We start from the raw sequence: 23,038 nt of genomic DNA, 5'->3' as shown, positions 1-23,038 counted from the left end.
GGATTTCTCAGCAAACAGGTGCAAAGTCTTTCCTAGGTATTCCTGTTTTACTGATTCTCTGTTAGATCTCAGCTGCAGATCTGAGGCTGAGTTGCTGGGATTACAGATGAGCACCTGACCACGGTCACTACAATTACAGGGCTTTGAGAGAATCTGGGGGTTATTTTTTCATCACTTCTTTAAGTGGTTGGACCTGCCTGTCTCCTGTCTGACTTCAGTACATTATCTCTCCTAGGCTCTTTATCCAACCCATTCTCATTTTCCCAGTCCCTGAGCAGGCCCAGGAAGAGGCATGAATGGGGTAGATGTGAATGAGTCACTGATGCTCTGGGACCAGGTGAAAATCGACTCTGTGTGCACTCAGCTCCTGGTGCACCTGGGCTAAAATTCACCTCCTGCAATCTCAGGGAAAGAAATTGATTTCTCTGTGGTAGGTCAGTTACGTGTGTGCGAGTCTTTAGGTTCATGAGTAGCTTTGAAACCTTCACTGGGATTTTATTTCCTTCATAAAACAAGCACTTCTAGGAATTTTGAGCATGGAGCTGAAGAAGCTCTGGCTTTGCTTGGTGAAAACAAACCTGGTGTGGCAATAGGACATTGCAAGTTGGACCAGATGAACTCTGCTGCTCCTTCTAAGCAGGCATTTCTGTGAGTCTGTGATATCCCTACAGATCTCATAGATCCTTTAGTGGCCTCTATCACCAACTGTTTGTTTTTCATGGACACCTGTGACTTAGTGATGGTGTTTTGTATATGAAGATCTTGTGTTACCAGGTGTGCATCAGAGTGAGAGTGGTCTCAGGCTCTTGTTTTGATTCCATTTACCTATTGATGAGTAATATGTGAATTTCCTGCACCATGAAAATGGTTTAATTCATCCTTTACTTGCTTTTAGGGGAATTGAGTATGCTGCTTTGCTTGCTTTTAGGGGAATAGGGGCACTGACGTTTGTCTAGTTGCCATGTTACCTCAGTGAAAATCAGCTGGAAAAGGCAGGGCTAATTGCTTTGATTTAATCCTGAAATGTCAATGACTCAGTGATGGCTCATTCATGGAAGTTATCTGCTCGAGGTAGAAGGACTGGATAAATATAGCTTCCTTGGGATGAACTTTTAAGTGCTGGAAGTTTCAAATCATAGTATCAAAGATTGGTTTGAGTTGGAAGGGGCCTTAAAGATCACCTAATCTGACACTTCTGCCATGGGAAGGGACAAAGGGATGGGGCAAACCTATGGGAAGCATGCAGAAACATTTGTGGGGAAGAACTGCAATGCCTCACTGCCAGCTGTGGCACAGCAGGCAAAAATCTGAATTGTCATCCCAAAGAACAGCAGGTGAGAGAAGGGAATTCATGGTTAAGTACCAGATGTAGAGAATAAGGGTGATACTGTCACACATCCAAGGCAGGCAGCAGAGGATAACAGACACAATTCCTGGCTGCAGGGCCACCAGAGCCCCTGAGCAAACTAAAATTCAACAGAATTTTATGCCAGACCCAAAGTATTTGTCTTGTAAATGAACAGGGGACATGCAGCTTGATTTTTAGCATGTTTGGCCTAAGTACCTTCTCCCTTCCCATGTCTTAATGGGAAAGAGATGTTCATAAATTAATTTTCTTCATTATTTTTCTTCCTATCTCTCAGAGGGTGTTCTTGTCCTGTGTTTTGGTGGGCAGGCACACAGGACAGGACCACAGCTTCCAATTAGAACAACTCTGGTTCTGGCTGTGTTGCCTTCAGTGTGAATTCCAGGACTTCCCTGGCCTCAGCTGGCAGGGATCCATCTGGGACACCCGGGTGGGGCTGTTCTGGAGCCCTGCTGCAGCCGAGAGGCAGCGTCTGTGGCTGTGCCAGTGTGAAAGGGAAGGGATGGAGGCAGTTTCCAGCTTGTTTCTGTCAGAGCAGGCAGCAAATGAGACCTGTTCATACCCTGCAGCCAGCCCTGCCCTTGGTAAATTAACTCCAATATTTCAGGGACTCTGAAGCTTTCCAACTCTGGAGACTTCTCTCCTTTTTTTTTGTTTAGAGTGCAAGAATTTCCCTGCTAACATGTCACCTTTATTCCTCAGCATCATTAATTTTTTTGGGGCTGAGCCAGGAGAGTTTTGAGGAGAGAATCTATGTTTTTCAGTGCTTTGTAAGAGTTTCCATAGAAAGACTTTTGGATGTACAAATTGCTAAGCAGGAAGCTGGATTTCAGTGTCTTAATAATGCTCTCTCCAGGTCTCTCTTTCAGCAGTAAAAATCTTCTGTTCTCAATATGGAGATGTGAACTGAATGGAAAGCATGCCCTTGTGTGGTCTGAGAAAAGCAGCAATACTTTCATTAATACCTCCAGAACTGCAGAAATATCCGTGAGCTTGGATATTTAATTTGTGTAAGTGATGGGTACAGTCACCAATATATTTGTGAGTTTAGCCATAAGATCTCACATCTCTGTAGCTCTGTTTTCCTGCCTTGCTGTCTTGGTGCAGACCTGCTGGTCTGTAGCACCTGCAGGTTTTCCATGTGCCAGATGAAGTGCTCAGTTATCACAATCACATTTATTCAGCTATTTGCTGCTCTTCTCTGCAATGCAGGGTTGTTTCCTAGGCTACATTTTCTAGTATAATACATATCCTGTTGTCAGGTCCCTTCCAGTGGATTTGGCTTCATTCCTTGATCCGGTGAAGATAAATTAGTGAACTGTCCTGCTTTATCAGTGGAGATGGGCTTTGTTTTCCATAAGCTGAGTTTTATTTTTTCAATTACTTTTTTATTTTTTTTCTGAAAACACACTTCAAATACATCATGCAACTTTGTAGCACAGATGAGGAGGAATTTCAAACTCTCAGGCAAAATGATGTGAGACATGGAAAGGAGGGAGCAGCCTTTGATCAGGCTCTGCACTGCCTTTTTCATGCTAAAACTCTAAAAAAAAAATACTAAAACCTAAATAACAATGTATTGATTCCCTGAAGGCTTCTGGGTGTCAGCCCCGTGGGCACAGGGGACACTTTGGGTGCAATGAGCAGTGCAGGGTGTGACAGGGTCAGCAGCCCAAAAGTGTAAAAACAGAGCAACAGTGAAACCAGCAGCTTCATTCTGAGTCCAAAATGTGCAGAATCGGGGTTTGTACTTAACAAGTGGTAGAAGGAGAAACAAAGCTACTGTCGGGACAAGGAAAGAAAGAAGAGGAAAACAAAACAGGAAATGTGAGAAATGGAATTGTAGAGGATTCTTGGGGCCTGACTAAAAACTTGCAGTCTTGTACATTTATATTCAAACTCTGAGATGAGGGGTGCTGACTTAGCTGGGCCATGGAATAGAGAAGATGTTGTTGAGAGAGAGATTGGACTGGAAACAAGTTTTAAACCATGGTCTTGCAAACAGATCTGATATTTTGGATAATCAGAACTGTGAAAGATGCATTGTAGTAAGACCATGTGGGGTAAAAATAACAGGTGATTTGTGATAGAAGTGTTAGCAACATTGTGTGGCTAATGCTAATAGGCTGAAAAACATTTTTAAGGTGTTGTAAGGAGGAAATAAGTTGGTTCCTTATGTGATGTAACATCTTAAATGTCTCACCCTTCTATGAGACTGATAATGGAATAAAATCTTTTAAAGCACCTCTCTGTTGCCCCATCTCTGTAGAGCTGGATTCTTCCAGCAGGAAAGGACAGGGATCTGTTTTTCCAGTGCATTTTGGGGTTTGATGCAGCAGCAGGTCTGGCAGCCTGCCCTGGAGCTGGGCTTGGTGCCTCTGCTCAGCTCTCAGCACCTGGGAGTGAGCTCTGCCTTGTGCAGCTCCCGGCCAGCTCTTGCCATAAATGAGCTTTTTTTGAGGGGCTGCAGGCAGTGCTGATCTCAGCTGTGCTCTGGGACACACACAGGGCTGGAGCCAGGCACTTCTCCAGGTGCACTCCTTACTCCTGAATTGGTGTCATTAGCTCTGCCCTCTGCCCAGCCTTCGCAGCTGCTCTCACTGCCAGCAGTCACTGAGATGAGCTAATTACACAGATTATGCAATTCTGCTGCACATAATACATGTAATTTTCTAATGAAGGAGTGGTGGGTGCCATGAAATAACAGGTCACACAAACCTGCCTTTGACACAAGGCTCTGGCAGGAAGCTTGGCAGGAGAAACTCTGCAGAAAAGAGTTAAATAAGATCATTAGATCATTGATAGGGGAAAAGATCTCCAGACATCTCTGTGTTCTTTTGGAAGTGCCAATTTATGCACTTAAAATGCACTTAAATAGGTATATTATAAAATATAAATATAAAACTTAAATAGGTATATTATAAAAGAATATACCTATTTATATATAAGTACATATATATAAACATGCCTATATTATAGGTGCATTATTATATACAAAGTTTCTTTTATAATAGGTAGTTTTCAGCTGCAGTAGTAGCAGTGTCCTGAGTGCTCAGATTAATTTCATGAATACAAACAAAAAAATGATTCATGGAAGACTTGATTTCATATTCTTTTTTTGCATGCTCAGGCAAAAGATTATTTTTTGCTTGTTGCAACTGTGGCTTGTTGCTGTGGTGGTGTTTGGTGCAGTACTCATAAAATAATAAAATAACTACAGTTGAAAAAGACTTCTAAGATCAAGTCCAACCATTAAACCAGCACTTCCTGTTTGCTTCTTTGTGAACAAAATTATTGATTGTTGATGGTAAAATTAACTTCATTTTGGTGGCACTGCAGTGGGGCTTAAAGACCAGGTGTTGTTTTTTTTTAATAAGCTCTAAACAAAATCTGGAAAATATTTTCCCCAGGGAACTATTGGGAGGCCAGAGAGCAAAGAGAGGAACTGTACTGGGCTAACATGGCAAAGGTTTGGTAGCAGAGGAATGCAAGAGTGGTTATTCTGAGCAGAGGTGGTCAGGGGCTGTCCCCAGATTTGACAGAGCCAAATTAATTAACTAAAATTACTGTTAATTACTCACTAAACTGGTATTTTCTCGTGCTTTGAGTTTTCTATCTTATTTTGTCCTCCTATCACGTTGAGGAGAGGTGGAGAACAGGAGATCTGGTGGGCACCTAGCAGTCAGCCAGTCATCCCACCCCAGGGGGATATCAAATAAATGCAGGAAAATTCATCCTGATTTTTATTATTTTTTTTCAAAACTCTTCCAGCTTGGGAATACAGTTATGAGGGTTGAACGCTGCAGCTCACAGGCTGCTGTCCTAGGGAGAGGCTTCCAGAAGGCAAACTGGGGCATTTGAATGGAATTTTGAATTGGAATATTCATTCAGTCTCATCTCTGACTGTATTTTACACAGGGTGGAAATATTTTAAACCCAGCCCTGGTAAATGCACTCCCTGGTTTTCAGTCTCAGAACACAGTCAGGATTCAGAGTGCTGACTCAGAGACATTTTTATGTCTCAGTGAAGTCATGAAGGAATTCTCTCTGCCTGTAGCAGATATCCTTTCCCCAAACAGAGACACCAGACTAAAGTGATGTTATTTTTACATGAAATTCCAGCTCAGTTGTCTCACTTCAAACAATATCAAAATCAGTCGTTTTTAATTGAAACAAAGGCACTGATCTGTGGTATCATCATTTCCTACAGACATTTTTAAACTTCCCTGAGGTTTCTGATGTCGTTTGACATGACATATCCTGTTTGGCATGGTCCTTAAAATCCCACAGCAATGAGTGTTTCTGCCTTCTCTAACGTGGCTCCAGAGCTGAGGGTCTCAGCTTCCAGTCTGGTGCCATCAGCTGATTCTTGAGGAGCTGTACTGTGACATCTCCAAGCTAAATGTTCTCCATTCAGCTTCAGGAACTTCACTGTCTGCCATTTCAGCAGCATTTGTGAGTCAAATTCCCTCTCAAGTTATCACAAGGAGGGTTGTCAGTTAAGCTGCTGCTCTCCATCTCCCCAAACCCTCCTATAAATGAGTTCTGTGTATCTCAGTGCTTCACTTCTGAGAGCAATCACTTCAACAGATCATAAACAACACTATTTCAGGGTGGAAAAAAGTGTAAGTGGAAAGAAAGTGGTAAAAAAAAGGAGAAAATAGATGTAAAGGAGAGTTTGTAAGCTGGCTGTGGTCACTTGTAATCAAGCAGCATTTCCTGCAGTCTGAAGCATCCTCTGAGTGGTTTTCAGAAATGGTTTCTGTACAAAGGTAACAGAGGCCCTCAGTCATTGGTATATGCATTTTGCACTTTAAATTTGTTTCAAGAGATAATGAGCTGTATTCTCCTCTCAGACTGAACTAAATCCTAAGTACTTCTCTGAAGTTTAATGTTTCTTCCTGGTGTATTCATGATGTGCAGTCATGTAACAGTTAATTACAGTGATTAAGTGCATTTCAGATGATGACCAGAAGAAACTGTTACATGAGGTGTATTGCATCTCCTTTGTGTTTCAAAAATGAGAGCAAATTTTAATTACCTTTGTACTGTTATTAAAATATTCTGCCAACCTTCTTCTATTGATTAATCCAAAGATAAATCCTTGTGCACAGGAAGAAACATTTTATTCTGAATGCTTCATGTGTAATTACTTAAAGAATCTTCTATCTATAGAAAGATTTAGATTCTATTTTAAGAGGAGAAGAGTTTGAGGGTGGTGCATCAAATGATCTCATTTCACATGATATAATTATCAAGATCAGATAGCTGAGAAGGGAAAAAAAAATCTTGGTAATCATTTAATTTTAAATGCCATTATTGGGAACTACTCCAGGATGTTGTAGCTGTGTGACAGTAAAGTCATTTTTTACTCACTAGCATTTCATTTGGGAGCTGTTATGTGGGAAATTTCTCTTTATAAGGCACAAGAGGGAAAATGCAGGTTCAGCTGTGAACTCCCTAATCAGAGAATGGTTTGGGTTGGAAGGGACCTTAAAGATCATCCAGTTCCATCCCCCTCTGCCATGGGCAGGGACATCTTCTGCTACAGCAGGTTGCTCTGAGCCTCATCCAACCTGGCCTGAAACACTCCCAGGGATGAGGAATCTCTGTTTTTATTATGGATAGGATTTACAGAGTCACAGAATCAGAGAATATCCTGAGCTGCAAGGGACCCACAAGGACCATTGAGTTCAACTTGATGCCTTTAAGTTTTAGCTTTCGTATTTTCCGGATTCTGTACTGTACTGGTATATAACTGAACTTCATGTAAAGTGTTGTCAAGTTCTCTTCGCAGTTTAGTCAGCCAAAACAATCCTTTTCCAGCCTGAGAGCCAAGGACACCATTGCAGCCTCTGGAGGCATAAAACTCCTGGCCCTGCACAGACACCCCAACAATCCCACCCTGTGCATCTCTGGGAGCGTTGTCCAAATGTTCCTGGAGCTCTGGCAGCCTTGGGTGGGACCATGCCCATTCCCTGGGGAGCCTGGGCAGTGCCCAACCACCCTCTGGGGGAAGAACCTTTTCCTGATTTCCAAGCTAAACCTCCCCTGACTCAGCTTCAAGCCACTCCCTCAGGACTTACCACCAGAGAGGAGATTGATGTCTGCCTCTCCACTGCCTCTCAGGAGGCTGCTGGAGACCACAATGAGGTCTCCCCTCACTCTCCTCATCTCCAGCTGAGCAAGCCAAGTGCCCTCAGCCTCTCCTCACATGGTTTTCCCTCCAGACCCTTCACCATCCTCACCGCCCTCCTTTATATGAGTCAGGAGCACTTACGTAAAAGCCATCCTCACCGTGCTTGTGGCCATCACTCTTCTGGGCTGTGATCTGTGACTGGGGCTTTTTGTTGGGCACTTTGAAGTCTCCTCATTGCCTGGGTTGGATCCTGCACCCAGGTCCCCCGTTTCTTGTTCTTACACTGTTCCTTCCTAGCCTTAGCTCACAGGAATTTTGGAAGGGTGCTGTTTTCAGTCACAGCACCACAACAGTCTGGGTCTCTGCCTGAGGCTTCTGCTGCTGGAAGTGGAGCCAGTGCTGTACAAAACCTCCAGATGCCACTCCAGTAGAAAGAGTTTTAAGACTCAAAATATTATTCTGTGGGCATTAATCAATCACCACACCTGCTAAAATCATAGAGGGATCAAAGTCCAGACTCAGGAAGTATTAATTTCTCTTCAGGCTGTGGCTTTCTGCATGGTCTGTGTGCACCTCAGGTGACCCTGGCACACCAACCTGGCCTTAAAAAATGTACAGTTTCATTTAGATTTTATTACTGTAGAATTCTTTTAAGCCTAGTGCTAGAAAACTGTAGCACTGAACCTCAAGATCCAAAGTAAGGGGGATTTTGTCCGTATGAGGCAGGCTTTATCTCACTGTACTTGAGCCATCTCTGCAGGATAACCCCTCAAAGTCTTCTCAACTCTCTGGTCAACAGAGAAAAGTGAAGGGACCAAATCACCTTCTGAACATGTGCATCTTTAGCTATAATCCCAGATGTTTCCACATCTGAACTGTTTCTGTGACTAAAAACAAGTGAGGAGAGCCTTCTATCTCATCCTGAAGATGGAAGTGCCCCTTGGATGGGCTTGCAGAGGCACCACTCCCATACAAGCAAAAGAGGAATTATTTAGGTGTATTTTGTGAACAGATAATTAGAATGTAGCACTATGGGCCTTTGTATCACATTTTTTTAACCTTTTTAAAAGCTTTTCCCCCCCTTTTCTTTATTCCTCTCCTCCTGTCTTGTCTGGAGATAAGGTCAGACCCAGCTCTGGGAATCCATTCCTGAAGGAGGATTCCTGAAGGAGGAACTGCAGGTACTCCAGCAGATCTTTGCCATCTGGCTTTGCTCTGGGAATGGGAGGTGACAGAGCAGTTGGACACAGACTGGGTCTCCCTATTGCACTGTTATAAATAAAATTCATAGGGTAAAAAAGGGAACAAACAGAGCTTAACAGAACAGCCCTTACTTCATCCCTTGAGGCACTGGTCCAAAATGAGCATTTCCAGTGCAACTGTTAAGTAATTGCTTATTTTTCTTAGAGAGGAGGCTTGAGGATTTGGATGCTCATTTGTGCAGAGGTTTTATGTTGCACTGCAGATTTTTTCATGCTCACATTAAATTACAAGTAGGTCTAAACTGTCAAGCTTGTATATTTTTTTAAAATATTATGTAGCTTTTCTGCCCCATTCAGGATGTGCACAGGAGGGTTTTATTGCCATAAAACATAATTCACTGCTCTTCAGATGCCATCAGTATTTCACTCTACCTTTAAAAAAAATATGAAGTTACCTTTTAATTAGTCTATCAAAGAAAGCAACTCTAGTATCACCATACCACCTTTCCCACATTTGATATACAAGTCAATAGCTCATTATCACTTGACAGACAAAGTCTAAAGCTGAATTAATTTGAAAAGTGTTATAAATTTCAGATACTTTTTCATGCACTTTGGATTCTTTGAAGTCCAAAGCAGTTCATCTGCCCATTCAAGCAATTTTTTTTTTCTGTTGTTTGTAGGGCTTTTTTTTTTTTTTTTTTTTTTTTTTTTTCTTTTTTGTATTCTACACCACAGTTGTTCATGGCAAGCTTGGGATTTGAGGTTTTATGGTTTGGTACCAAGGAGAATATCAATTAAGCAGTCCTCACTTGACTACCCAGTGGTTAAATATTGCTCAATCAGTTTGCTCTTGGGGAGCTCGTTTTGTAGTTGAAAAGGAAATGGCACTGAGGATAAATCTGCCTCAGTGTAAGAGATGTAATGTATGAGTTCTCAGTAGTTTTTCTTGTCATGAGAGAAGATCTGAGAAAATCTCTTGCCAGAGTCAGTAAATGTATAAATGGCAGAGTCTCAGCTAAGTGGAAGTGAATGATGAGCACTAAACATTTCTCTGAGGTGAATGATCACTTCCAATCATATTTTACCTGATCTAATTGCTCTCTTTGTTGAAAGGAGATGGCAAATCTTTTCAAGAGACCTTTTTTACCATCTAGTTTCTAAAACTCCTTCTGCATTGTCACTGTAAACAACCAATCTTAGTGCTCATCTTCCACATCAGCATGACAAGAAACCAGGAGGTATTTAAGGAGCAAGAAAATTCAGCTCTGAATGACAGGAGCTTCCTTCAGCATCCTCCCTGCTAGCCATTCATGCAGTTACCTGTATTAAACTAAATCTGGGAGTGCTGAAGCATCACCAACTCTTTTATCCTCTTTGGAGCACCTAGAACATTTCCTCCACCTCCAGATCTTGGCTTATGTCTTTGCTGGATGCAGCATTTCTTTATGAATGGTGTTGGCATGAGAAACTGCCCTGCTTCCCTCTTTTATTGTTTCATTTCAGTCCAGATCAAATTTATTGTGCTGCTTCCAAATCCCTGGAGCCAGTGTTTATGTCAGAACAATGTCCCAGTAAGGTGGTACATAAATCTATGGATGGTTAAACCAGCAAATTTGGGGCTTGGAAACTTCAGTTCTGGATTTGAAGAGATTTTCATATCAGCTTTAGAAAGAAAGGGAGAAAGTGCAGTGTAGGGAAAGAATGTTGAAACACTGAGCTGAGTTGAAACAGTGAGAGGTGTCATTTTAGTGCTCTGAGAGGGGTCTAGAATATTGGGGGGGTGGGTGGAGAGGCTGTTCTGTCCTTTTTGTATTGTGGGGAGATTTGTATGACAAGCCTAAGATTAATGCCCTGAATGTAAAGCTGTGCAAAGTGTGCAGTGTTCAGTGCCAGCATGAGATGATTTATCCTTTGCATCCACATCCTTATCATCATGGAACTGCATGGAGCATTCATCCCATGAATTCATTCAACCCCTGTTTCCTGCAGTTCCCAGAGCTGTTTGAGTGGCACAGACAGCACTGAGATCACAGATATGTGATCTTTAAAATGTGTGTGATGATGCTGGAGATGCCACACCATGTTTGCCAGGCTGCAGTGAACCCAAAACCACATGGCATGGTTCAGAGATGGCCCACTTATCATTCCTGCTTGAAATAAGCTCAGGATCTTAGGATTCATCAGGGAGTTTAGCCAAGAAATGAAGCTGGTGAAATGCTTTTCTTAGACTGTCACAGCATGTGCTGACAGCGTTTTATGTGCTATAAAATTAGAAGAGATTTTAAAATTCCCTTTCTCCCTCCCATGCCATTTCAAAACCCCAAAGAGACAATAATTACCAGGTGATAAGAAAGCACCTTCCCACATAGCAGCAGGCTTTCCAAATGAGAGATGCATTAATCAGGTTATGGCAAGGGAACAGCCTCTTTACCTCTTTTTCAGCTGCCTTTTGCAGAAGATTATCCCAGGTCTTCCTGGCCAACAAGTGATCACTCAGCTCCTTGTGCATGGGGAATCTCTTGTGGAGGATCATTTGTGTGTGGGCTGGGAGATATCTCGGGAAGCTGGGCTGAAACAGAGACCCAGGAAGAGGGCAGACACTCTCAGAGAGCCAAAGGCATATCTCTGATCTGCCTCTTCTGGTTGATAAGGTGCTGTGGGCATGAAAACAGCACATACAGAACAATATGGTCTTTCACAGTTCCCTCTCAAAATGAATCTTGTACTTCTTCACTTCCTTTATGATATCACTTGCAAACCAAATTTCCTGCTGCTGTACAGCACTAGCAAACATTGGATGAAATATTATTTCTCTCAGGTTTGTGATCTCACTTAAGATTTCAATACATGCTGTCCTGGAGGAAAGGACTGGCACATGATTCATATTCCATGCTGTATTTTGGGAAAGAATGGAAATGCAGCAATGGAAGCAGCAATTTAAAGTGTGGAAGGGGAAGACTGGGGGTTTATGCAGTTGGTGAACTTTTAAATCCAAGTAGGTGCATCATCAGCCAGGAAACTGCTTATCTGCAAACTCAGCTATTTCCTGCTGCACTTCTATGCCCATCCATGAAGCATCTCTGGACACTGAGTTCCCCATAGCACTGCTGTGCTGGGTGATTAATTCAATAAACTAATTCACACTATTTTCAGGGATGGGAAGAGGAAAACTGAGGGGGAGGCAAAATTGGATCTCAAAAGCCCAGTGCTCCTTATTGTAATTTCTTTAAAGAAAGTTTCCTGTTCCTCATTGTGGCTGTGTAAGAAAGAAGATCTGAGCTGGGTGCTGCTTTTCTCCTGGCAAGAGCTGGTTTTAAACCTTATTCTTCACCCAGTGAGAGAAGGAATTTATGTGGAGGGACAGCCCACAGAGAATGTAGCACTGTTAGTGCCTGTAAAAGGTTTCTGAGACTTGGAATTATTGTATTTCCCTATATCTGCAGGGACTTTACTTCCTCATCTCAAACAAACCTAATCTGTGATGGCCTAAAAAAGCTTTTTATATAAATAAATGTGAGCTATAACCCCTCCATCTGCAATCTCCACAGTCAAAATTCTGCCTCTTGATGTTGCTGAATATTTTGCTCATGCTATAAAATTGTATGGTTTGGGAAGGGATTGTTCTCACACACCTTAGGTTCACTTCACAGAAACTGGGAGAACTTGCCCATTCTCATCCCCTTTTTAAACTAACATTATTAGAAGGGGAAATGTGGTTCAGCAAAATGGGCTCATATCTGCCAAGAAACATCTGGAATTTTTTATGTTCCTATATTAGGCTTAGCTATGAAAGCTGGCAGAGGCTGCTTTGGCAAATGGTCACCCGTCTGATGTTTGCAGGCTTTTTTTGTCTTGCAGACAGTCTGTTTCTTGCCTGCCTTCTGATGAATATTTAGGCTCAGGGAAGACACGGAGCTTTTTGGCAACCACACACAGCAGAGCTGACAGCAGCGTATGTTGTGTTTTTGTCCAGACATCCCAAGACGTGCGAGTGTGACAGGACCTGTCTGAATCATCCTGTGATTTTCTAAATGGCAAAGATTCTTATGAAATGCTGGATGTATGATTTGGACAATGGTTTGAAATAAGAAAAAAAACCAAAAAAACAACAATCCCAGAACCCCAAAACCAGCTAACAAAGAAAATCCCTGTAATCCAGGCAACTTCTGTGGTTCCTGATGGGCATTCCTGTGGTGTAGGCAAACCCCAGTGCTGACTCAGGGATAATAATCAGGTTTTGGAGATCCTCCTGGCCTTTAAGCCCAACTCATTCCCTGTGTTGTGTGTGCTGTTTACTCTCACCTTGCTGGGTTGCTCTTATTTTCTGTCTCTCCTGTGCCCTGCTCTCTCACAGCCTCTGTTGCTGCACCAGAGGTTTCATGTGAATTCCTTGTCAAAAAGTATTTGAACCTTACCAGGCAAATATCACATGAATAGGTGCATTTTGGAACCTGCTCTCATCCCTCCTTTTCTCAACCACCTTTCTCATTATTTTTGCAGAGTTCTGAGAGCAGATCAGGATTATTCCTGGTGAACGCTGGCTCTGTGTTCCATCATGAGCATTCCTGCAGCTGCTGTGCTTTGCTTTTGAAACTTTTTGCAACTCATAAATTCCTGAATAAATTCCAGGCAGTGAAAGCTCTGAGGAGAGTATTGCTTCCCACATTCCCACTTAGCTGAGGCAAAAACTAAAATAAAGGGAGGCTGCACATACTCCTTTCCTTCAAGAGGTTGTTCAAATTGTCTTCTCGAGTCATCTGTCCTAAACTCCAGCCTCCAGCTCCTTTCCTCTCCCTCTCCCTCCTGTCTTAATCAGATCTTAGTGCTTCTCAGTTCCACAGTGCTTTACTACAGGTAATAAAGTACAGTTACACCTCTCATTATCATTGCCATCTCTCTGTGCATTCAGTAATTATGCCAGGTGACTAATTGAATTTTGAATTTCAGCTAAGAAGCAATTACCATAAAGACCAAACATCATTAGCAGCCTGTGCCCTGTCAGCCTTCCAGAAAGGGGTTAGGGATGGAGTTTCATGGCTCTGTGCTCACAAACAAACTGTGCTGCAGCCCTGGGTGATGCCTCTCCTCCTCCTGTGTGCTGCAGGAATTCACTGCCACTACACCACAAAGGGAGAATTAATGACCTGTTGCACTAACCAGCAGGAAGAACATTTTCTTAGACTACACCTTTCTCCCACGTGGGTTTTTTAGGTAGCTGTGTAGGTGGAAGTGTTCTGGGCCAGGGAATCTTTCCTAGTAATTTGTGCATGACCCATACAAACACAAATTGGATGATAGCCTGTCCCTTAAAACAATTGCATTACCCAGAGCAAATGAGGGAAGTCTTTAAAATAAAGTGATTGTTGCACATCAAATGACAGGCCCATTCAGGCCAGTGTTTTGTTTACCTCCAGCACCTAAATGTAGGAGTGAAGATGCTTCTATTTGCTGTAGGTGGTTAAATCTGTCCTGTTGTCAATGTGGGGAACAACTCAGCTCCATAAAGTAAATGGCCATGGATCAGCTGAATCTGTCTATACTGTGCTGGCTGCAATCTTGGAATCAATTAATTAGCTTAAATTTGGGAATTCAGTATGGTTTGATGGCCTGGATTGAGTAGATAGCATGGACATGAGAGGTGACCTCAGTGCTGGATGTCTGTCTGGCAGCAGGGACGTGGCAACCTTCACTCACACATGAGCATCAGGGCCTCAGAGTGCAAATGTTTGAATCTTGAGCTCAAGTAAGAATAGGACAAGTCTGAAGAAAGACTCCCCTGGGTGTTCTTGTCATTTCCAGCAATCCAAGTGTCAGTGACTTGCTGAAGTGCAAGTGATGTCTGTGCATCTTCTTTTGTGTGTGATACCTGGCCTTTCAGGAGAGATTAATTTGAGTAACTGGCTGTGGAAATAAGCCCAGCATAAATGCCAGAATTTTATTTTGCAACAGATTTTTGGGGAATTGAACAATTTCTCATTTCTGTTCAGCTAGAAGTGGTTTGGGTTGGGAGTTTGGTTTGACTTTTATATTTTTGGTTTTTTTCTCTATTTTTTTTTCTTGCACTGAAAACCAGGTGAAGGGAAAAGATGATAACCTGAAGAGTTAGAGCTTTGTAATCTTCCTCTTTTATCTTTTTTCTCTAAGATACGTGGAGGTGTCAGCTGGAAGCCTTTGGCTTCTGTGTGTGCTCACACCTGGTGATGTGCTGTCTCAGGGATTTACCTGCAGACTGCACAAAGCCTTGGGAGGCTGCAGGCAGGATTAGCCAAGCTTTTGTCAAGTGCTGCTGAGCCTCTTCACTGGGTTTTCTCTCCCTGTCTTCTGGGTATTCCCTCAGCTGTTTCTGTAACAGCACAGCCCTGACCTTTCAGAACAAGAGTTCCCTCAGTCACAGCCATGAAGTAATTTCTTAAGGAAATGAATGTTATATAAGGGTAATAATTATATAATTGGGTAATAATTATATAATTGAATAATAATTCTTTCATTATTCAGTTATTAATAGGAGGGTTATCACAGGAGCTATAAGCAATTTGGGATGAGGAAGGCAGCCTCCAGGATGATTCCCAACACATCCTTCTGAGGAGTGATTGTCTTGGGAAAGGGCAAGTTTGGAAATTGCCTACCACTGCCCACACCTCAATCCTGAAACAATTCAAAATGAAGCTGTGAAGAAACAGAATATTTACTATAGAAAAGTTTTATTTTATGGAACAGTTTTTGCTAACGCTGGAGGCACAAGGAGTGAAAAATATTGGAAGATATTGTGTTTCCTGAGGTGAACCATGTGGGGATCAGAAATTCAAAGAGAATGTGTGAGATTTTTTGTGAGAAGTTTTACATTAGCAGGTATTTCATTGAACAAGGTTGAAAAGAGCCACTTTTCTGACATTTCTGCACAATTCAATCTATGGGATCATTCTAATGTCACTGCTTGCTGCCAGGAGCCACAGCCTGGGGCAAGGAGAGTTCAAGGCCAGGTTGGATGGGGCTTGGAGCAGCCTCATCTGCTGGAAGGTGTCCCAGCCCATGGCAGGGGGTGAAACTGAATCATTTTAAAGTCTTTTCCAACCCAGAATATTCTGTGATCCTCTGTACAAACAAAACTGAGTACCTCAGGTGCTTTCAATCTCTGTAGGTCCAACAGAGAGTGCCTTGGGCTAGAAACACAGAGAAGTGCTTCTCTAAACTCTGAAGGAACCTGGAACCCTTCTAAACTTCTGAAAGGTTCTGTTCCTGCCTTTTGACCTGTTCTGTGACCTGGGTGGATCACTTGAGCTCTTCAGCAGATGGGAAATCGATGCACAAAGTGAGCATAATTAGGCTGCTCGAGCTTCTTGTAAACCTTTTCAGGATTTCTTGGCAAAGAAAAACAATACAAAACTCATCAAAGTTCCTAATGTGCTTGAAAGCCTGAGGACACATAAAGCTGAGCCAGACAGAGCTGAGTTTAGAAGTGTTTTTCATGGGGAACATTCCTTGCCTAAATTATTATTTATCTGCCTTCCAAGACTCTCCTATAAGTGCATTATATTTCTGTACAAATTCAAAAAAACCCCAGCTGTGACATGCAGAGAAAACCTCTTGGCTTTCAGGTTGATGCTGGCTGATGTACAAAGCAATAAGCATCAGTTGGATAACTGTTCTTGCCTCTCCTTATTTTTGTCAGAATATCCCTCATTCACAAATAAAATATGTGGAGAGAGATTTTTTATTTTTTATTTTTTCCCCCCAGTCTGCTGGATGTCACAATTGTGCTGCTGTCACTTATGATTTCTAGAAATAGTAAGCAGTTGTCCTGTCCTGATGTTTTGTGAATCCTACCTGGCTCGAGCTTGTCACTGCAACAATCAGAAAAAAATAAAGCACCAAAGAGGGAGGGTGGCACATGAATAAATAATTTATAGCCCCATGATTCAGCCTCTATTTTTAGAAGCTTTCTGTTTTTCTGAGACTTTGAAAGGGGCTAAGAATAATCTATACATGAAGTGATGTGTACCTTATGCAACAGAGGGTTTTTTCTGTCTCATTTGATCTGGCTCCTAGGAAATCTGGGCAGCCAATGTGAGGAATTTGTATCATGCAGTTCCTGTTGGGTTTACTGGGGATCATGGTGGATAAGTACCCCAAGAGAAAATTTTTTTTGCTTAATACCAAGCGAAATGTTTTATTTTGAACATTAGATTAATAAAAGAAGACACTGGGAAAATCTTGCAATGTCCCAGTGGTTAGAGCCCCCTGAAAAAAATGAGTCCTTTAAACTGGGTTTGAATTCCTCATGAAATCCAGCATTGGAAGAGACCAGAGCTGAACTCCATGTTGTTAGCACCTCCTGAGCTACAACATTCAGCACTGGGATACTTTGGGTTGGTTTTCTCCTGTGTTCTTTGAATGTATCTAAAATTTTTCTTCAGGGAGTAAAACCCAGGCCCAATTTGCTTTCACCAAACCTCTTAAGTGATTTTTGCTGCCCCAAAACTGGGTATTCAAAATCCATTTATTCAGCTCAGAAGATGTCATCCAGCTTTAATCATGGCACTGAGACAAAGCAAGTTTTCTCCACTATCTCTTCTGATTTTACAGACCAGCATATCACAGAAACTATTTTAATTTATATCTAAGGGAAAACCTCACTTACTTGAGCTTGCTTTCCATTGGAAAATTTGGCATAAACACCTTCATGTTGGGGGCACCATGGGCTGTGCCATGAAGCCAGAGTAGGAGGGGATTGGTGAGATGTGGACAAGACTGGCTGCAAGTTGCTATTCTAAAATTATAAGGCTGAACTCTGCCCGTGGCAAATATGCAGAACTAACCTACCCTGGAAAGGATGGAAAATAGCTCAGCTAGGTCAGAGGGCAGTACAGGGGCAAAACCAGTTCAATAATTGTCTTAAAAAGTGAGGAAAAAATATAGATATAGGATATCAACAAAAAATAATCACAGTGGAGAGATTTAACAGACTGTCTGTAATAGTTTTACAAAATAATTACTGAAAATTCTTGGGGCTTCCATATTTTAATCTGGACTAAACAAGTCCTATGTGTAGGGAGGTGGATAATGTGTCCCACTGTGCTCTTTCAAGGTGTTTATCATATCTGTGAGTCTCTTCCACAGTCACTGCTAACCCCACTTCCCAAAACCCTGTGTGCTCCAGTGGGGATTGTGCTTCTCTGATTGATGGACCCTTCATTTCAGCTCAGCCGACAGCTAACATGGGTCAGCAAGCTGTCAAAGCAGCCACATACCCTCAGCTCAGCACTTAACAGGCTGTTTTATTTATGTATTCATTTTTCTGTTTATTCCCTTCACTCCAGTAGCTGATGAACTTGTCTCAAGATTCCACGGCCACTCTGTGTCTGTAGAATCCAGGAGATGAAAGGCGTAAATAGCCAGAGAAGTCAGATTTCCATTTGAATGACAACTGGAAATGTAAACCTTGTCAAAAAGTCATCTACATGAGACACAGCAAGACAAGTAAAATCTCTTTCAGAACCAGCTCAGTTCCATTTGTCAGGGACAAGATCCATTATAGCAGTGCCTGTGTGCAGGGTCTGGAATTGTCTTTCACTCCCCTGGGAGGGAGGGAGTGGTGAACTTGTGCTGAGAATGACATCCCCTTACCTTTACCCAGTGCTCCTGTCTCCTGTTTGTGTCATGCTTTTAATGGACTTTTACTGACTAAACACAAGCCTCCCACCGGGCCAATCCATACATATTGAGTTAGCACTACCTGAAAGGCTTTGTGTTCTTCAACAGGGTCAATAAAAAAAGAAAAATACAGAGAGACTACTCATCAAACACTTCGCTTTACATACCCCATTCGGAAATGCAACATCATCTACAGTTAGAAATTAAATTAAGGGCTAGGTTTTACCTCATGAACTGATGTAGAACATTGTACCTGAGCTGTGTTTTAAAGCTGTTCCAGAAGATAACTTTAGGCAGTTAATCACAGAACCACAGGATGGCTGAGATCTGGTCCAGCATCCCTGCAGTTGCCCAGGAGCATGTCTTAAGATGTTTTTAAGTATCTTCAAAAAAGGGAGACTCCACAACATCCCTGGGCTACCTGTTCCAGTGTTCTGTCACCCTCACAGAAAAAATATGTCAGTGGATTGTAAGGAGCAGACAAATCCCAGTTGGGATGACAAATATTGGATGTTGCTGCTCCATTTTCTGTTTTCACTGAGGGCTCTCTAGGAGAGTCTCTGACAGTGTTGTTAATAAAGTGTTATAAATCGGGGTGGAATTCATTTTACATGAGTTTAGATGACTAAAAGACTCATTTCTGTTTGGCATAAAGGTCCTTGAGCTGATTGGTGATAAACTGCTCTTATTCCATGCAAGTTTCCCCAGAATTATCTGGTAATACTGGTGCTGAGTTGCAGGGATGCTGAAGAGAGTTATGGGAAAACTGGAAACAGGGTTTGGATATCTCCCCTCTTTACCAAAAACCAGAGGTGTGAGGAGTCCTTCAAAATGAATAATTAAAAGTCTGTGAGCTTCTCTCATGTCCTTCCATGCTAGATGAAAAACATTTTCCATTATTATTGATGTATGGGCTCAAATCTGGGTTATCAGCTTCTTTTTATTGAAACAACAAATATGCCCTAGTTTCTTAAAAGTCCCATTTGCCCTGAAAACAGACAGAGTTCTGATTATCACAGTCTGGTTTGTTTTTTTTTTATAATGCAACACTAATTTTCTCCTGCATTCAAGGAACTTTTGCTCTCCATCTTGAATTTCTCACTTGCTCTTCAATGGTTCTACACCACTAAGAATAAAGGTCAGGCTCTGTATAGCGTGGGTGTGTGGGCATGTGTGTATAAATACATAAAAGTGAGACATTCCTGTAGGTGTTGGATTGTTTACCTGGATATATTCTGTGAAGAACTTTCAAATGATAGACTCAGCTGGACTTTCCCAAGAGCTGGAGTCAGGGAGAATTGGCTGTCCCAGTTGTATTCCTGCCAAGGTTTCGCTGTAGCCCTGCTCAGATCTTTTGCTTCCCTTTTTGTGATGTGGGATGAAGTTTTTCAGGGGTGGAGACCCCTCTTACATCACCTCGAGTCCATGGGAGCTGTTAATGTTGGTGCTGTTGCTGTGTGTCTGGGCTCTGCCTGCTGTCCTTGGCTTTCCTGGTGGAATATGACTCTGATCAGCACCCCTGGGTCAGCCCTTAGGGGAAATAGGACAATAATGCGTTTGTAGTTTGGAGGGGTTGAAATACATTCAGTGAAAGCTGGATGCTCTGAGCTCTCCTGGATATTCCTTTCTGTTCAGGCCCTTTTACCTCCCTGCCTGTCTCCTGGACTGATGATTAAGCAGAAGAAACCAAGAGCCACAAATCTAAAATAAAAGGAAATCAATATTTTCAAAGTGGAAGAAGAGACCACAGACTGAGGGCCAGGAGTGAATATTGGATGATGTGTCAAGAGCTCTGTGCATAAAGGCTGAGTGCTGCCTGTGCCATCCTGAGTCATCTACTGCTCGTTATTCATTTGCATGAACATTAAATCTCCTTGTCCAGTTGTGTTATATGAGTGCAAGTGCACACAGAGCACAAATAACCATGTTATTATATATAACCATAACGTTGTAACCACCAAATCTCTATTTGGTGTATTCCTTCTTGAGAACAGAGTAAGGAAGGGAGGGGAAATTACAGGAAGAGAAAGTATGCTGAGTTCTTCACTATGTCATTTGTCTAGGAAAATGAAATTTTACACAATTGTTTTTCAAGTAGGAAAAAAATATTGCTAATAGCTGCATTTTTTTTATTTATTTTTAGCTCTTGTTGCTCTAGAAAGATCATATAAGTGGGAAGGAGGGAAGGAGGGAAGGAGGGAAGGAAGGAGGGAAGGAAGGAGGGAAGGAAGGAGGGAAGGAAGGAGGGAAGGAGGGAAGGAGGGAAGGAGGGAAGGAGGGAAGGAGGGAAGGAGGGAAGGAGGGAGGGAGGGAAGGAAGGAAGGAAGGAAGGAAGGAAGGAAGGAAGGAAGGAAGGAAGGAAGGAAGGAAGGAAGGAAGGAAGGAAGGAAGGAAGGAAGGAAGGAAGGAAGGAAGGAAGGAAGGAAGGAAGGAAGGAAGGAAGGAAGGAAGGAAGGAAGGAAGGAAGGAAGGAAGGAAGGAAGGAAGGAAGGAAGGAAGGAAGGAAGGAAGGAAGGAAGGAAGGAAGGAAGGAAGGAAGGAAGGAAGGAAGGGAGGGAGGGAGGGAGGGAGGGAGGGAGGGAGGGAGGGAGGGAGGGAGGGAGGGAGGGAGGGAGGGAGGGAGGGAGGGAGGGAGGGAGGGGAAAGAACCTTTACTGTGGGATATAAATTAGTAATGACAGCTAGAGTTTGGAATGAGAGATTCCCAGAAGCCAGATCTGCTTGCTGCTGTTGTTTCTGAGAAGTGACTGATACTGGAGGAGATCCTGGATGAGAAAAATTCAGAGTTTGGTTTCCCCCCCTCCTGTTCATACCCTCAGTGTGTGGGAGATCTGCTGTGACAGCTCAGAGAGCTGCACTGATGGGGGTTGTACGTTCCCTGTGCCTCACAGGGTGGGTTGTGTTTGTGCTCTCCACAGCTGAGCTGGAGGGATACAACCAGGGAAAATGAAGAGTAAGAATGAGTAAAACAAGGGTTTGAATGAATAGAACAAGGGTTTCATATGAGCAGTACTGTGGAAGTGGGACTCAACATCCAACTAAGCATTAACTCATCTGGAGAGTCAGGAGTTTGCTAGAGGCTCAAAATCAGCAACAATTCTGCACGGAGAGCTTCAGCACTGGCCACAGGAAGGGACAAATGCAAGGGCTTTTAGGAATGTAAACTGGATCCTACCACCTTAAACCTCACTCAGACTGTTTTGTTTTGTTTTGTTTGGCCTCATCACTCCAAAAAGAAACAGTGGAAAAGTGCCAATAGACAGCAGCAATATGAAATTCAGTGATCTGTGTGGACATGGTGTCATCTGGAGCTTCTGCAGGGACTGTCATTTGTTGACTTCCCTTCTCTTAGAAGAAGCACCTGTTCAAAAGTCTCTTTACTTTTTTCAAAGGCTGGTGTCAGCAGCACATTTGGGGCCATTTGATTTTCCTGCACTAAATGACCGTGGCAAAGGCCCAAAAATAAATTGGGTAAAAGGCAGAAAGAACATCATGAAGAGTCCATCAGGAAGTTGCCTGTATTTGTCCTTTGGGGATCTTTCTGGATTTCCTGTTTTATTTTAATTCTCTTGTTTCTAGGAAACAGTTCAAAATAAGAATGGGAAAAAACCCAAGAACTTCTTGGGTTTGGGATTGGATGTGCCTTTGATGAGTAGAGAGAGGAAGGTTTGTATAAAAACAAACAGTTTTCTCTTGGAATTCCTTGGGATGAAGGGAGTGCTTCCTAGAAATTGAACTCCCTTCTTCAGCCCAGTACTGCCACATGTAGTTCCCAGAGCCCTGCAGGGTGATGTTGAATTTGGACATTAAATCTCTGCTTCAGTAATTTGTGATTTTCACTTACGATCTGTGAGAATTGGCACCTTGGGAAAACACCAAGAATGGTTTCAGTTGCAATGTTCTCATACCTTTGCTGTCTTCTGAATTCATATTCTGTAAGAAAAAAAACTATTAATAAATACCTTTAAATACTCATTGTCTGTAGATGTGTTTGTTACTTATTTCTCCTCTCGGTGGGTTGCTCCAGTCCTCACAGAGGTGGGATGAGTTGATTTGCCTTGTAAATAATCTGTTCTAACAATCTTTTCTTGAACCTGTGAAGTGTCTAGGCTGTTTCAAATCCAGCACAGAGTGTTCATCTGTCTTTTATTTTGGTCTGTACCAGGAAATGCCTACAGAGAATGCCTGGGCAATGGGACATGGGCTTCCAAGATAAACTACTCTCAGTGCGAGCCTATTCTGGATGACAAGGTCTGTATTTTTCCCTTCATTCTTCTCAATGACATTTCTCAGTATAAATGAATGCAAAACTAAACTTAAGGTTAACGTGCTAATTTGGGATTTCTGAGAGAGATTCCATTTCTGTCTCTGCAACAAAACCTCCCTGTGAATTGAGGCAAATCACTTATCCTCTCTCCATATCCCCATCTCACATGGTTTTTTTAAAAAGGATGTTTTATCTCACTCTGTCCCTGATGATGTGTGTTTATGCAGATTTTTTCTAGCTTTTTTCAGAGCCTACAGCTGCTACAGTAAATGTTAGTAATAATAACAATAAGACCTAAAGCCTCTTTGGCACTAAAAAATAAGTTCAGACAGCTGATTCCGCCCTATATCTGCCCATTCTGAGGTCAACAACTGACCTTTACAGATCTCAGTGTCATTTCTCCTTAAGCA

At 42.4% G+C, this 23,038-nt stretch overlaps 1 protein-coding gene across 3 annotated transcripts in view; it reads left to right on the top strand.

The window, feature by feature from the left end:
* The window catches only part of CRHR2 (corticotropin releasing hormone receptor 2), a 135,923-nt gene that overhangs the window by 50,330 nt on the left and 62,555 nt on the right, over window positions 1-23,038 (top strand). For all 3 annotated transcript variants that reach the window (XM_086866698.1, XM_086866720.1, XM_086866709.1), the window contains one exon: window positions 22,527-22,612. In XM_086866698.1, coding sequence (XP_086722824.1) covers window positions 22,527-22,612 — 86 coding nt within the window. The remainder of the gene's footprint in view (window positions 1-22,526; window positions 22,613-23,038) is intronic.

Source organism: Cyanistes caeruleus, chromosome 1 (assembly GCF_971803275.1).
Source record: "Cyanistes caeruleus chromosome 1, bCyaCae1.hap1.1, whole genome shotgun sequence".
Taxonomy (NCBI): Eukaryota; Metazoa; Chordata; class Aves; order Passeriformes; family Paridae; genus Cyanistes; species Cyanistes caeruleus.
This window is presented reverse-complemented; position numbering and strand designations above follow the sequence as displayed.